Source organism: Barbus barbus, assembly GCF_936440315.1.
Source record: "Barbus barbus genome assembly, chromosome: 39".
In the NCBI taxonomy this organism is placed as follows: Eukaryota; Metazoa; Chordata; class Actinopteri; order Cypriniformes; family Cyprinidae; genus Barbus; species Barbus barbus.
The window spans coordinates 22,195,180-22,210,052 of record NC_136717.1 but is presented as its reverse complement, the minus strand read 5'-3'; the positions used below and the strand labels follow the sequence as shown (position 1 = coordinate 22,210,052).

Sequence of the window (14,873 nt, the reverse complement as noted above, 5' to 3'; positions counted from 1 at the left end):
GAACTTCGTGCCTGTCCATAACAAAATAGTAACATTCTAGAAAAAGCTAGCCTGCGTCCCAGTGTGCATATTAGTACATTTCAATACTATTTAGGGCACATTGGGACGCAGGGATAGTTTGTAGAGTTGTACAAAAATAATTAAATAAATAAATAAAAAAATATATTACAAAAAATCGTTCACTCTTTATTACATTTTCTATCGCAAGAACCATTTAATACACGCTTAATTTGTTCCAGTCAAAAATATAGTTTGTTCCTGAGGTGTGTTCTTGATAAAAGATTCAAAGGTTAATTTTTATTTCGATTTTGCTTAATTTTAAATCAAATTATTAGTTACTATAAAGTAAACAAACATAAATACATCAAATATGTATAATTGTTTAAACGTGTATAATTTACATAACTATATTGAATTGATTTCTTTATTCATTACATTAAATGTAAATTATAAATGTATAGAAATATACCAGTTGTAAGATGTGCATTCGACAAATAAACTCAAGAAATCTAGAGTTGTGTTTATTTGGATTACACTCTTGCTAAATATGTGCACATATACAGATATATAGGAACAATAACAAGTTAGAACCACAAACAAATGCAAAAATTTAAACTGTCAAATTTATTAGATAAAAATGAATACAATTTTCAAGTTACACAGCATTGCATATGCATCCTCCAGCATAAACTGTAAAGGTTTAGAATTACTTGCATATTCCAGTCCTGTAGACAATTGGATGCCCAATATGTAATCTACTACTGACCATATGTCAAAAATACCCTTTTGAGTCAGTTTTACAAGATTAATTCCAAGTTCTGATCATAATACAAAGTACCTTTCCTATCGAGAGAGTCTTTTTGTGACACTTACTGTTTGACCTATAAATATAGTTTTATTATTTTATTATTACAGGCCAACAGCAGACAGGACATACTCTTTTAGTTTGGCGAGTTCCAATATATTCATATATTTAATAATGAATTGTAAAACTGTGGAAACACTGAGTACCTCTTAATTAAGTACTGTTAGTTTATTAGGAATGTTCAGGCAACCGTTGTAAAACACTAATGGTCAAGTATTGGTAAATGTCATCACTCTGCTGAACTCATGACAGTCTGTCTTTAGTGTACTCCAGGTGAGAGATTTGTGCATCTCACTGCTTCAGCACAGGCAACTCTCTGGGTTTAAAGAAGGCCTGCGACATCCCCATAGCATAAATATACACCTTGGAGTCAACCACTATTTTCTCTTTTTGCAGCAGCTCTATAAATATAACAAAGAGGAACAATGACAGTTTATTACATCAAAGCAAAACCTAACATATTGAATAAAAATCATACTAAATAAAATTCTGCAAAAAGATCACCCACCATCAATTTTTTGCTGAAATTCATCCAGAGGTAGAAGAATAACCTCCACAAATTCTAAAATATAAACATTAATATACTTTTAGGGGAATACTTTTTATTCAAATATACTTTTTTGGGGGGGAGGGGGGCATATACATACCTCCATCACCTAGACATGCACAATGGAAAAAAAGAAAAGGAAAGATTTGCTTAGAATTAATTTAAAACACAACATGGATGTATAACTTATTCTGTGTTAAAATAGTAATAAAGTGCTTCCTGATGCTTCTTCACTCACCCAGCTGCTGAGTGGGGTTTATATTTTCACTGTCATCTCCATTGATATGTACCATCAACATCTGTGTGGTGCAGTTAGACAAGCCCGGGTCTAAACATGTGACTAAAAGACATGGGAGTGAGACATTCAAATATTCAAATTTATATACATTTTGTCAGGTATCCACACACATTACAGCAGCTGTACCTGGAGTGACGCCCACTACCTCCCCTTTGTAACCAGTTTCCTCCTTTAGTTCTCTCAAAGCAGCAGTTTCAACAGTTTCATTGTCATCAATCAGACCTGAAATATTCATGCACAGAGAATGATCAACAACTACACTACCATGCATCATATACGCTAATTGTTTCTTACAAATTTTGGGGTGCTCATTCAAAAAATACTGTCTGTTTTGCTCAAGCACATCACACTTTCTCACAAAATATGATGCATTTTAAGTAGTTTCATATTATCCCTTAATCAGCAGAAAAACTGGCACAAATATATGATTCCCATCTTCCTCGGAGCCAGATTACGGTTTCTTTAATTCTCAGTTGATTATCAAATGTATGAATGATTCTGAAGACATTATTTTATCTTGATTTCCACTCCTGTGCAGATTGTAACTTAAATGATGCATTTAAAAAAATTATTTTGATCATTAAAACTGACACATTTGACTTCTTTTATCTTATAAGCGCATTATAGCTGATAAATGATTTAAAAATCGTCATTCTTATTTGGTGAAAAACTGTACCCGATGAAAGATTTTATAGATTTTTTCAACTCAGCATCATAAAATGAATCAATTTTATTTTTTCAAGATGCAGGGCTGTGCTATTATATGATATATCATTATCAGACCTGCAGGGAACTCCAGTGTGTTGCATCCCATGGGTGGACGAAACTGCTTCACCATTACAACACAGTCTTTATGTAGAGTCCTCTTCAGAAGGGCTATGATTGCTACACCTTCAGATGAATCCAAACATATGAATAATTTTGGAGCATTAAGGCATATAAATTGATTTAAATAAGAGTGCATGGGACTGTACACACCATCGGCTGCACTGTTGGCAACTCGGGTTGTTCTCTTTGCTGTTTCCCATGTTCTAAGGAGACAAAATTTCACAAAAATATGCATACAGATCATTACACAAATAATCACACAAACAATGTTTTAGGTTGACTGACAGAAAGCAACAATAAACAAGATCATTCCAATCAGTGGTATCATGTCCACTCAGTCCAGAGGTCAAAGGCCACACATCATTCACATAGTCACAGATCAATACCTGGTGCTTCCAGATGGATCCACATATGTGGTCTTCTCAAGCTTCACCCATTTTCCACTCGTTATCAGCTAAAAACACATTATTCATAAGTTTACAACACATAAGTTTGTATGTTAAGCACAACACATGAGAATTACATCTCATTGATTATTTCAAAGGGACAGGGGACCTTCATGTTGTCCCTTTTGCATATGATTTTATTTTCTCTGTGAAAAGCAAGTAATGCAATGGCAATTTGACAGTCTCAGGCATCATTCACTTCCTGGAATAATGCACTATGGAAGAAACTCACAGGTTTGGAACAACATGAGGGTGAGCAAAGGATGACAGTATTTGTGAACTATCACTTTAAGGCAAATTTTTACCTCCTCTTTGATGACATGAGGTTCAATAGTCGCTTTCTTCGGAGAGCTCATGTTGTGCTGGCGATCAGTGATGTTTAAGCTCTGGAACAGCTACAGTAATTCTGCACATACAACAGAAATGAAGCAACAGGGCGCATGATGTTTTCATTATGACCACAGTCTATTTCATTTTAGTTAATACATAAAAAGTAACGGGAGATCGTTTCAATCAGTGGAGAACGTACCTGAGAAATAAGTATGTCAAAAAAAGTCACAAGTGATCTACCCAGTTTAGTTAGTTTTCTTCCAAATAGTCACATGTTCAGTAAGCATCTGCCTACTTGTGTGCCGCTAAAACAGTTCCCCCCTCGTGCAGTGGATCGAGTTATCGTTGTATACGTTATATTGTCAACCTGACCACTAATATTCAATAAGAACTAATATAATTGAACTCAAAATTCCTCTTTAAGTATTAAAATACAGATTCATTTCAAAACAAAGCACGGTTATAAACCGGAACTGTAGTTATTGGTACTTTCGTCATGCCGGAATGTTTTTGAGGTTGCGCAGATTATCAGAGTAAGTTTTAGGCAGCATGAAGAAAGAGCAGGTTGTAAACTGTCAGTTTTCTGTTTGGTATCCTTTATTCAAGAAGCACACTATTAAGAGGTAAGAGAGATATCTGCACAGTCTGATAATATATAATGATCAGGAAAACTCAGGAAGTCCACAAAATCGTGCGTTAGCAATGGCATTATAATATGATTACATCACTGTACTTGGCTAAATACATTTTTCTTTTTATATAAACTCAAAGATTTTAAGCTTTGTTATTGTACATTATATATAGGACGATATAGGAAAATGATGCACTGGAAGATTAAATACGATTACATCACTGTACTATTTATTTTTTCTTACTATATAAACTCAAAGATTATAGGTTTGTTATAGCACATTATATACAGATATATCTAAAAAAAATAGAATATCTCGAAAAATGTCTATCTTTTGTCACTCATTTCAGAAATCCATATATTATATAGATTCATTACACACAGAGTGAAATATTTCAAGCCTTTATTTCTTGAAATTTTGATGATGGCTTACAGATAATGAAAACCCAAAATTCAGTGTCTCGGAAAATTTGAATATTACATAAGATCAATAAAAAAGGATATTTTAAACAGAAATGTCAGGCTTCTGAAAAGTGTTCATTTCTATGCACTCGATACTTGGTTGGGCCTCCTTTTGCATGAATTACTGCATCAGTGCGGCATGGCATGGAGGTGATCAGCCTGTGGCACTGCTCAGGTGTAATGGAAGCCCAGGCTGCTTTGATAGTGGCCTTCAGCTCATCTGCATTGTTGGGTCTGGTGTCTCTCATCTTCCTCTTGACAATACCCCATAGATTCTCTATGGGGTTCAGGTCAGGCTAGTTTGCTAGCCAATCAAGCACAGTAACACCATGGTCATTGAACCAGCTTTTGGTACCTTTGGCAGTGTGGGCAGGTGCCAAGTCCTGCTGGAAAATGAAATCAGCATCTCCATAAAGCTTGTCAGCAGAAGGAAGCATGAAGTGCTCTAAAATTTCCTGGTAGATGGCTGCGTTGACTGTGGACTTCAGAAAACACAGTGGACCAACACCAGCAGATGACATGGCAGCCCAAATCATCACCGACTGTGGAAACTTCACACTGGACTTCAAGCAACATGGATTCTGTGCCTCTCCACTCTTCCTCCAGACTCTGGGACCTTGATTTCCAAATGAAATGCAAAATTTACTTTTATCTGAAAAGAGGACTTTGGACCACTGAGCAACAGTCCAGTTCTTTTTCTCCACAGCCCAGGTAAGACGCTTCTGACGTTGTCTCTGGTTCAGAAGCGGCTTGGTAGACCTTTTCCTGAAGACGTCTGAGCGTGGTGACTCTTGATGCACTGACTCCAGCTTCAGTCCAGTCCTTGTGAAGCTCTCCCAAGTGTTTGAATCAGCTTTGCTTGACAGTATTCTCAAGCTTGCGGTCATCCCTGTTGCTTGTGCACCTTTTCCTACCCAAATTTTTCCTTCCAGTCAACTTTGCATTTAATATGCTTTAATACAGCACTCTGTGAACAGCCACACCTTTCAGTAATGACCCTCTGTGACTTACCCTCTTTGTGGCGGTGATCGTCTTCTGGACCACTGCCAAGTCAGCAGCCTTCCCCATTATTGTGGTTTCAAAGAACAAGAGATAGCCGGAATTTATACTGTAGGGATGGTTATTTATTGAAACTCAAATGTAAATATTCAAATATTTTGAGATGCTGATTATTGACTTTTATGAGCTGTAAGGTCTAATCATCAAAATGTTTTAATTTACATGTAATGATTCTAAAATATATGAAAGTTTCAGTTTTTGAAATAAGTTACATGAAAAAAATGAACTTTTTCACCATATTCTAATTTTTTGAGATGTACCTGGACAATGTAGGAACATTATGCACTATGAGATTAAAATATTAGATTTTTATATTTAATTATCTGTGCTATTAATATAGTTATGTCAGTGCTGTTGTAATTAAGCATGGTTATTTTTTTCTTTTACCAGCTTGATTCTACCTATACCTCAAAATGTAATTGATTATTTATTAGATGACGGGACACTTGTGGTTTCTGGCAGGTGAGACTTGGGCAAAAGTTTGGTATTGACTAAATTATAATTCTTTCTGTTGTTGCCTGGTTAGTGAATAAATATCTGATTGTCTCTGTTTATAGTGTGAACAACAATTCTCAAACACAGATCAATAACAGTGACTCGGATGAGGAGGACGTTCAGGTATGTGTGTGGCTGTGTGAAATACATTGAGATATATCTTAAACAACAACTATTTTCCTAATCTTTTGGTTTCCAGTGGACTGATGATGAAACTACAACAGCAGTTACGGTGAGTCTCTTTTCTCTCAGCCAATCAAAGCACAGCTGATGTCATACACTTGTGCAGGTAATAAATTGTGTGAATCTTCTTCAGGCCCCAGAATTCCCAGAGTTCAACATAACGGTGCAAGAGGCAATAAACGTTCTAGGTGGGTGCGTCTTCCCAAAGCTGAACTGGAGTGCCCCTCGGGTGAGAAGATTTTACTTCCAATCGCAATTCATTCACATTAATATATAATACTCACAATATCCTTCATCTTTCTGTGTTCCTCTCAGGATGCTAACTGGATTGCTCTGAACAGTTCCTTACAGTGTCAGAGTCTAAGCGACATCTTCCTCCTTTTCAAAAGTTCAGATTTCATCACGCGTGACCTCACACAGCCGTAAGTATCCTGCACAAATGCTGATATTCTCAGTTCCCATCATGCCCTATGCGATGGGGGTTTTCTTCAAGAAATTCAAGTTGAAGTAATAATTGTGTACCTCCTTTGGCAGATTCCTCCATTGTAGTGATGATTCTCCAGACCCAACCATAAACTATGAGGTACAGAATCACAATAAAACAGCTAAACATACTCGTACATACTCAAGACAATATAACTATAATATAATACAATATGATATATTACAAAACAAGTGCTATTTTTTTGAACTTTCAATTAATCAGAGAATCCTGAAAAAATGCATGCACTAAAAATTTAACATTTTTGTTTTCAACATTAAGATTTTTTTTCTTGAGCAGCAAATCAGCATATTAGAACGATTTCTGAATGATCATGTGATGCTGAAGACTGACGTAATAACTGATTTGCATCACAGGAACAAATTGCATTTTAAAACGTATATAAATAGAAAAGAGTTATTTAAAATTGTAATAATATTTCACAATATTACAGTTTTGCTGTATTTTTTCAAATAAATGCAAAAGTGCATAAGAGACTTCTTTAAAAAACGTATCAAATGAAAAACTCTTACAGATTCCAAAATTGTAACAATAGCGTGTATACTATATTATTATGTCATAATGAAACCTGATGAATAACCCTTAAATATCTCCCAAATAAATAAATATTATTACATAATATGTTGTTACTCTGTGGGATTCATTTTGTGCAGTTGGTGTTGAGAAAATGGAGCGAGCTTATTCCAGGAGCGGAGTTCCGCTGCTTTGTGAAAGAAAATAAAGTAATTGGTATGAAAATTGTGCATTTGTTAACCTGATATGTGAATAAATGAATGTATTGTATTATGTGTGTAATGCCATGGAAATATAACATTTCAAACAATTTCTAAAATACTGAGATCAAGTCTGTTTTTTAGCGATCAGTCAGAGAGACTACACACAACATTACCAGCACGTCGCCAAACAAGAGGCCAGCATCTCCTCCTCCATACTGCAGTTCTTTGGAGATCACATCCAATACCAGTTCCCAGATGAGGACTGTGAGTGTATCAGTGTGGAGAGGCAGAAAATATTTGTCTTGCTTTTAAAAAGTACATATGTGCATTAACAATGTTCTTTCTTTATTTTTAGTTGTCTTGGATGTTTACAGAGATAGCTCAGTAAGTTTTTATGAATGCAAATTTCACGTTTAAATTTGTCATTTACTGTATAGCAATGTATGATACTAAATGTATCTCCAATGCAAGCCTGTTGTTTGAATTGAATCTTTAATAAGTATGAAAATAATTGCAAGTTTGTCTTCTAAAGGGGCGTGTGTGGTTGATTGACTTGAACCCGTTTGGTGAAGTCACAGACTCTTTGCTTTTCACGTGGGAGGAGCTAACATCTGGCAAAAATCTCACAGCCAGTCAAACGCAAGATGACACAACACTGCAGGTAGTTCTTGAAAATGAAACACATTTTTCTTCAAACCCTTCTCATATGCATTGCACTACCTGTATTTTAAAAGTCAAATGTGCTGCTATTTTAATGAGACGCATATTGAATTTTATTAGGACGGACCTGCATTCCGTTACACCACCAGTGAAGTCACTGTGCAGCCCAGCCCATGTCTGTCCTACAGAATCCCACGAGACTTCCTGGACCTGACCACAGGGGAAGATGCTTATAAACTCATTGATTTTCTTAAGCTGGTGAGTGAGATAGGGATACGAACAACAGAGACAAAGACATCTGTAGAAAAAGCAGAATGCAGTTGTCAGTCCTGTTTTAAAATATAAACTATAAATATTTTAACACATACAGTAGTTCTGTATTTAGTAACCCAAGTAAGTCACTTAAAGGAATAGTTCATCCAAAAAGAAAATTAGCTGAAAATGTTCTCACCAGTCAGACCTTCCAGGATGCACAAGAGTTTTTCTTCACTGGAACAGATTTAGAGAAATGTAGCATTACATCACTTGCTCACCAATAGATCCTCTGCAGTGAATGGGTGCCGTCAGAATGAGAGTCTAAACAGCTGATAAAAACATCAATAATCCACAAGTTCTCCATCCGTAAAATTGCTTTCTCCAGTAAAGAAAGACCTCTCATCTAAATCAGGAAACAAATATGTACAGATCAACGATGGTCTAAAGTTAAAACATCATAATGATGGATTTGTTTCTTACAAACACAAAGCTTTTCACTTCACAAGATGTGTTTTCACTTCACAAGATCTGATGGACTGGTGTGGATCACTTGTGGATTATTGTGATGTTTTTATCAGCTGTTTGGACTCTCATTCTGACGGCACCCATTCACTGCAGAGGATCCATTGGTGAGCGAGTGATGTAATGCTACATTTCTCTAAATCGGTTTTGATTGATTTTTAGGTGAACCATTCCTTTAAATATTACAAATACAAATAGAATTTTTACTGTGGCCAGTATTTCTGATTTTACACTTATTTCTTTCCCTTCTCGATAATTGCAGAAGAAGGGTCAGCAGGAAGAGGAGTCGTCTGATGAAGAAGGGGAGGAACCTTAGTAGTTTACTACTACTGCCTCTCACGGTTTACTTCTAATCCTGCTTGAATACACCTGCATGTATTTTGGTGAATTAGAAAATCTTGATCGGCTACTTCAGGGTTAAAATTAAATTGAGGTACCAAACTTTGTAGAAAGCTCTCCTTGCTGTATATAATGGGATGTGTGCTTACCAATAAAGCCCCTGTCAAATGCTCAGCTAATATACAAGCTTCTGTGTTGCAGAAGACATTTTTATGCTTTCTATCTGGAGTAGTGCTCATACACGTAAATTCAAAGTGCAATAGATTTAAAACTGTTATGAAGTAATAGTTTTAATAATAATAATAAAAAATGTTTCTGTGGAAATTATATCATCTTAAAATTTAGTATCTCCATTATAACACACAATACATTTTTGCTATTATGTGAATCGCTTTTTCAGCATCCACGTGGAGGCGCCAAATACTAAACTTTGTGTACAGGAATAATCTGTAATTGGAATATATTTAAACTTTCTCTTAAATTTCACTTTAATTCCTAGGCCTTCAAAACGAATGGAATTGAATCAAATCTTAAAATGGCATATAAATTTGTATAGGGCATATATTTCCCATTTCTAATTCAGCTTTTTTTGCTCCGCTTTAAAATACTTTCATCTCAAGAAATTGCTGTGTAATTGTGACCTGTATAAAATCATTTTTAAAATCCTTATCTAGTAATCACAAATGACTGAAAATTGATTGAAAAGACATGGAAATTAATTGGTCAAAAAAATTTGATAACCCTGTTAATTACAGTCTTGATTTAAACACAGGAATACACAATATGCACGATATTTGTTAACACTTTACAATAAGGTTCTGTACATTAACGTTAGTCGATACAATAGATAGCTGTTGATTAATGTTAAATTACACATAATAATAGATTTTTAACACTTCAAGTTGTATAAATGAACATTAGTAAATCAATCATTAACTAACATGAATTTTACAATAAAGAGTAGCATAATTATACATTGACATTGACTTAAATTAGTAAATGCTGTTTGAAACGTATTCATTTTTGCTACTTGTGTGATTCTTAATGCATTAACCAATTAAACCATATTGTTACCGAATATTCTTTCTCCCCAAAAGTTCTCTCACTTTGGTGTATTTTGCACTCAAATGAATGTAATAGGACAAAAAAGATGTTCATTTGAATTCAACTAGCAACAAATGAACAGCTACCAGTGAGCCCTGCACATCAAGGTGTCTTCATTAGCACTTTTTTTTTTCCACGGTTGCATTTTTTGGGAATTTTTCTTAATGACTGACAATACAAATGCACAAGTGGACTCAGGAATCAGAGGAGAAATATCTTCTTGGGGAGAAAAAAAAAACAAGCAGAGGGGGTTAGTGGTGCCTGACTGTCAGATCAAACTGCTTAGATTTGCTGACTCAAGAGCTGGTAAAGAGAGAAAGAGGACAAGAGAGAGAAAGAATGCAAAGGGAGGGACAGATTTTCCAGAGCTGAGAAACTGCAGTGGTTTGCAGCTGGAATACTCATGAGCGGTAGACTACAGCAGAGCTGACTGATGCACACACACACACACTTTGTCCTCGCTGCTGACTGTATTGATATATGTGAATGACCTGCAGCCAATCTGACATCCACTGCAGGCATGTGTCAAGCAAACTTCGGTCCTACTATTAAAACCTGCTCTAAAACATGCTTTTTAACCCTTAAATGTTGCTGTTTTATGTGGGTTGTAGACATTTAAGGTTTATTAGGTGAATGGGCCTGATTTTGAGGAAAAAAATTGTAAAGGTTGTCCCTGTAAATACTTCAGTCACCGTCTTTATCTTCAAGTCACATGCTGACCTCAAGGTAAATGTTGTTATTTTGACTGTACAATTGTGTTCATTTGCATTATTTGAGTTTTGATGTGTTGGTTAATAGCAATACATTAATTTTAAGTGCACTTTATCAATAAACACAGACACGTTTAGAACTCTAAAGCTGGTTTGTGCACTACTATCATCATTAGCCTGCTAATAGGTGCCACCAGATGTAGCTAAAGTGTTGTTTTACCTTGATTTTGCCTAAACTATTTTGACTGACTTTGTTGCTTTACAATGCACTAACAATGATTAATATATTCTTCGTCCGTGTCCCATAATGCATCTATATTGAAATGACCACTGTTTCATTTCCTACAGGGCACCCTGTGAGTTTAGACTTTATTAAAGTAATTGATCTGAACAGATGCATGTCTTTTTCAGTTGGAGCATGCTTTTGGTGCAATGCGAACAATCCACACAGCCACACCGTCTCTCCTCCTCCTCTTCTATACTCTCTCGTATGGCAAGCCATTTTAACATTTATTTGTTGTTACTAGAACATATTTTTACAAGTAGGGCTCGCTGCAGCTCACAAGATCCAGGGGGCGTGGTTTAAACAGTCAATTTTACTTTTTGGCTCTTTCCACAATGCACTTTTTTTTCCACTAGGAAATGGTCAGTAAACAGTTAAAATATTAAAGGGATAGCTCACCCAAAAATAAATTTTTTGTCATTAATTACTCACCCTCATGTTGTTCCAAACTCGTAAGACCTTTCATCTTTGGAACACAAATTAAGATATTTTTGATGAAATCCAAGAGCTTTCCAACCCTCCATAGAAAGCAACGTAACTGAAATATTCCCAGAGCCAGAAACATAGTAAGGACATTGGTAAAACACTCCATGTGACATCAGTGGTTCAACCTTAAATTATATGAAGCTACAAGAATACATTTGCACACAAAGAAAACAAAAATAACTTAATTCAACAATTCTTCTCTTCCAAATGATGTCTTCCACCATTACCGAGAGTACCTGACGTAGAACACGCATGCACTGCGCTTGCGTCATAGTACTCTCCATAATGGCGGAATATGTGATTTTGAAGAAAAGTCCTGGTTTTTGTTTTCTTTGCGCACAAACAGTATTCTTGTAGCTCTGTAAAGTTACGTTTGAACCACTGATGTAACATTTTATTGTTTTTTTAAAGATTTATTTTTGGCATTTTTGCCTTTATTGTGATAGGACAGATCAGACATGACATGAAGCGAAGTGGGAGAGAGAGGGGGGAGGGATCCTCAAGGTCCTCAAGTCAGAATTCGAACACGGGACACCTGAAGTGCAATGACGCTGTATGTCGGCACGCTGCCCACAAGGCTATTGGCGCAGACACATTTTATCGATGTCCTTACTATGTTTCTGAGCCTGAGAACATTTCAGTGGCATTGCTGCCTATGCAGGGTCAGAGAGCTCTTGGATTTCATCAAAAATATCTTAATTTGTGTTCCGAAGATGAACAAAGGTCTTCCGGGTTTGGAAAGACATGAGGGTGAGTAATTAATGACAGAATTTTTATTTTTGGGTGGTATAACTAGTATAACTGAAATTTATTTACAGTAACAAGTAAATATTCACTTCTGTTAAATTTATTAATTAAAAATACTAGTAAGTGCTCGTGAAAAACGATGCGTTTTAGTTGAATGTTAAACCGGCTTGCCATATTTCTCATGCATTTGCTCTTTGTCAGGTCGCGCGGTGAGGAGCAGAGCATCTTCCTCCTCCTCCTCCTCCTCATTCACTCACTCTCTCTCCTCATTGCCATAACAACGGATGCAGCGCATCAGTCCGCGCGGGGCGGAATAAACCCGCACCGGTGCCGCAAAGGTGACACGCACGCACGCGCCTCTTCGAACTATTTACGTCAAACCGTTTAAGCTGCTTGAGGGAGACAAGAGCACGCGGGAGATCCTCATCAGGGTTATTCGGTAACGGTACAACCGGGGAAGGCGAGGGAAGAAGGAGAAGCAGAGAGCAGGAAGTGCAGCGTGGGAAAGCGGGGGAAATCTCCGGGGATCTCCAGCGCTCACTTCTCCATCTACGGTCCTCCACGTTTTGTTTTTGCGCCATGGCTCGGGAGAACGGAGAGGCCGGCGGGGATTGCTCGTGGAAGAAGCAGGTCGATGATATCAAGGAGATGTTTGAGTTCAAGGAGGTGCTTGGGACGTGAGTAACTTTTGACACGCGGCTGTAACCTATAAAACAGACGAGAATTTACCTTAGTTACTGAAATAACCATCTTAAACCAACTTAAATGGATGCGCTGGTCTCCTCGGTTAGTCTGGTTTGCTGGTTTTACAGAGGTGATGGGGACTTATTGGCTGGTTTTCCTCAGTTGAACACCAATTTGGCCAATTAAAAACCACTTAAAACCAATAGCCTAAATCTTAGAATGGTTTATGATAGGCTAACGTTACTGATTTGAGCGAAGACTTCTGTCAAATCAGACATAGTTTGTGATGACTTTCAAACAGCTTCAGTATATTTCCGTCTCTTCTTGTTTGTTTGTTTGTTTATTTTGATCATGGCAGTGGTGGCTAATAACAATACAATAACAGTACTGCCTTTAAGTCAAATCTAAGTTAAAACACACACTTTGAATTGAGCTGAAGCTCATACATTTGAGTATAAATAACAAAAATATTGAGACAAGTTAAACTGAAACAAAGACGTATTATAATAATAAACATTTTACAGTGTTACCATAGTAAATCGTGTGTAAATTGTGGGTTCTAATGCTGTAAATGCTCCTTTGTAACCCAAATAGATTAGTTTCCTCTTGTTTTGTTGGTAAACAAAGAACTGGTAAACAATCAATTATAAACAAATAAAACCCTGCTGGAAAATCCATCTTAAAATGGTCCAATATGATCATTTGCTGGTTGACAGTCTTAGACCAATAACAAGTTTTTGGACCAACCAGCCACCTTAAACTGGATTTTCCAACAGATCTTCTTGCCAAGCATACATTTTTTGTTGTATCTAAACAAGAGGAGCAATAGTGTTCTGATGGTGGTTTCATTATTATTCAGTATTCACACTATTTCTAAAAGCAGGGAGTCAAAATGCACTGCAAAAACAGTGTTTTGATGCCCTGAAGGTGTTTTGGGTGGAGTTATTTCATGCTTAGGTTTTTGTTAAATGCATGAAGGGACATGGCGGTTTCCGTTACCCCGCATGCAGTGCTTTTGCAGCGGTTGTGGTCATGCACGTGTGTTTGATTGGCACTGCTTTGCAGTCTGCAGCTACTTGCAACACCATGCATGGATATTTTCATTTACCACATAAGTGATTTGCTCTCAGGTTGTTAGTTTATTAAATGCATTCTGGACCTATAAAGATACACAGTGCACCAATGCATTGTTTTTGTTGTGCATCCTCACAGGCCTGCACAGTGTTTGTACGTGCTGCAGTGGGTCGCCCGGTCGCTTTGACTGCAGTAATTTAATCTCTGTGTGCTAACCGGGGGAGAGTCGGATTAACCAGGTCACATTATTGCACTGGAGGAAGACAGGCCTTGAATAGATTGTGTCCAAATTTCATAATGCACGTCTGAGAGGTTTATTTAATGATCATGGTGATACTGTACACACAGGGCCTACAACTGAAATTTTGCTACACATTTACATTTAAGCATTTAGCAGATGCTTTTATCCAAAGTGACTTACAAATGAGGACAATAGAAGCAATCAAATCAACAAAAGAGCAACAATATGTAAGTGCTGTGACAAATCCCGGTTAGACTAACGGTTAGTCTCATACCTGCTGACTTAAGGAAATTTACTGGCCTGGCCATAAATATATATATATATTTTTTTTTAACCGGCCATGAAACTGTATGTGCATTATTTCAATAAAAACAGGCAGAACAAATTGCACTTTTTATTATTAATA

The 14,873-nt window shown here is 36.6% G+C and overlaps 3 protein-coding genes across 5 annotated transcripts in view; 2 read left to right on the top strand and 1 right to left on the bottom strand.

The window, feature by feature from the left end:
• Window positions 1-481: 481 nt before the first annotated feature.
• On the bottom strand, window positions 482-3,820 carry nudt5 (nudix (nucleoside diphosphate linked moiety X)-type motif 5). Of its 2 annotated transcripts, none has more exons than XM_079399244.1 (9): window positions 3,514-3,820; window positions 3,290-3,390; window positions 2,925-2,992; window positions 2,689-2,741; window positions 2,494-2,601; window positions 1,837-1,932; window positions 1,647-1,752; window positions 1,374-1,427; window positions 482-1,266 (listed from the first exon to the last, which is right to left on the bottom strand). In XM_079399244.1, exons 2-8 carry the CDS (start codon window positions 3,338-3,340, stop codon window positions 1,394-1,396), a joined length of 516 nt encoding a protein of 171 aa, XP_079255370.1. In that variant the 5' UTR covers window positions 3,341-3,390; window positions 3,514-3,820; the 3' UTR covers window positions 482-1,266; window positions 1,374-1,393. The 2 variants fall into 2 exon arrangements, with proteins under 2 accessions (XP_079255370.1, XP_079255371.1); XM_079399245.1 differs by having other exon boundaries at window positions 1,034-1,266; window positions 1,651-1,752; window positions 3,514-3,599.
• LOC306858627 (translation initiation factor eIF2 assembly protein-like) lies at window positions 3,608-11,346 on the top strand. 2 transcript variants are annotated; one of them, XR_013783219.1, is made up of 14 exons: window positions 3,819-3,937; window positions 5,857-5,928; window positions 6,024-6,084; window positions 6,161-6,193; window positions 6,278-6,373; window positions 6,460-6,566; window positions 6,679-6,727; window positions 7,300-7,375; window positions 7,504-7,626; window positions 7,718-7,746; window positions 7,895-8,023; window positions 8,143-8,280; window positions 8,804-8,906; window positions 9,062-9,158. XR_013783219.1 is itself a non-coding variant. In XM_079399243.1 (13 exons), the coding sequence occupies exons 1-13, from the start codon at window positions 3,864-3,866 to the stop codon at window positions 9,113-9,115; spliced, it is 1,041 nt and encodes a 346-aa protein (XP_079255369.1). In that variant the 5' UTR covers window positions 3,608-3,863; the 3' UTR covers window positions 9,116-11,346. The 2 variants fall into 2 exon arrangements, 1 of the variants encoding a protein (XP_079255369.1); XM_079399243.1 differs by lacking the exon at window positions 8,804-8,906 and having other exon boundaries at window positions 3,608-3,937; window positions 9,062-11,346.
• Window positions 11,347-12,651: 1,305 nt separating this feature from the next.
• Window positions 12,652-14,873, top strand: part of LOC306858713 (calcium/calmodulin-dependent protein kinase type 1D-like) — a 56,209-nt gene continuing 53,987 nt past the window's right edge. The window contains exon 1 of the mRNA XM_079399383.1: window positions 12,652-13,145. Coding sequence (XP_079255509.1) covers window positions 13,048-13,145 — 98 coding nt within the window. The 5' untranslated portion in view covers window positions 12,652-13,047. The remainder of the gene's footprint in view (window positions 13,146-14,873) is intronic.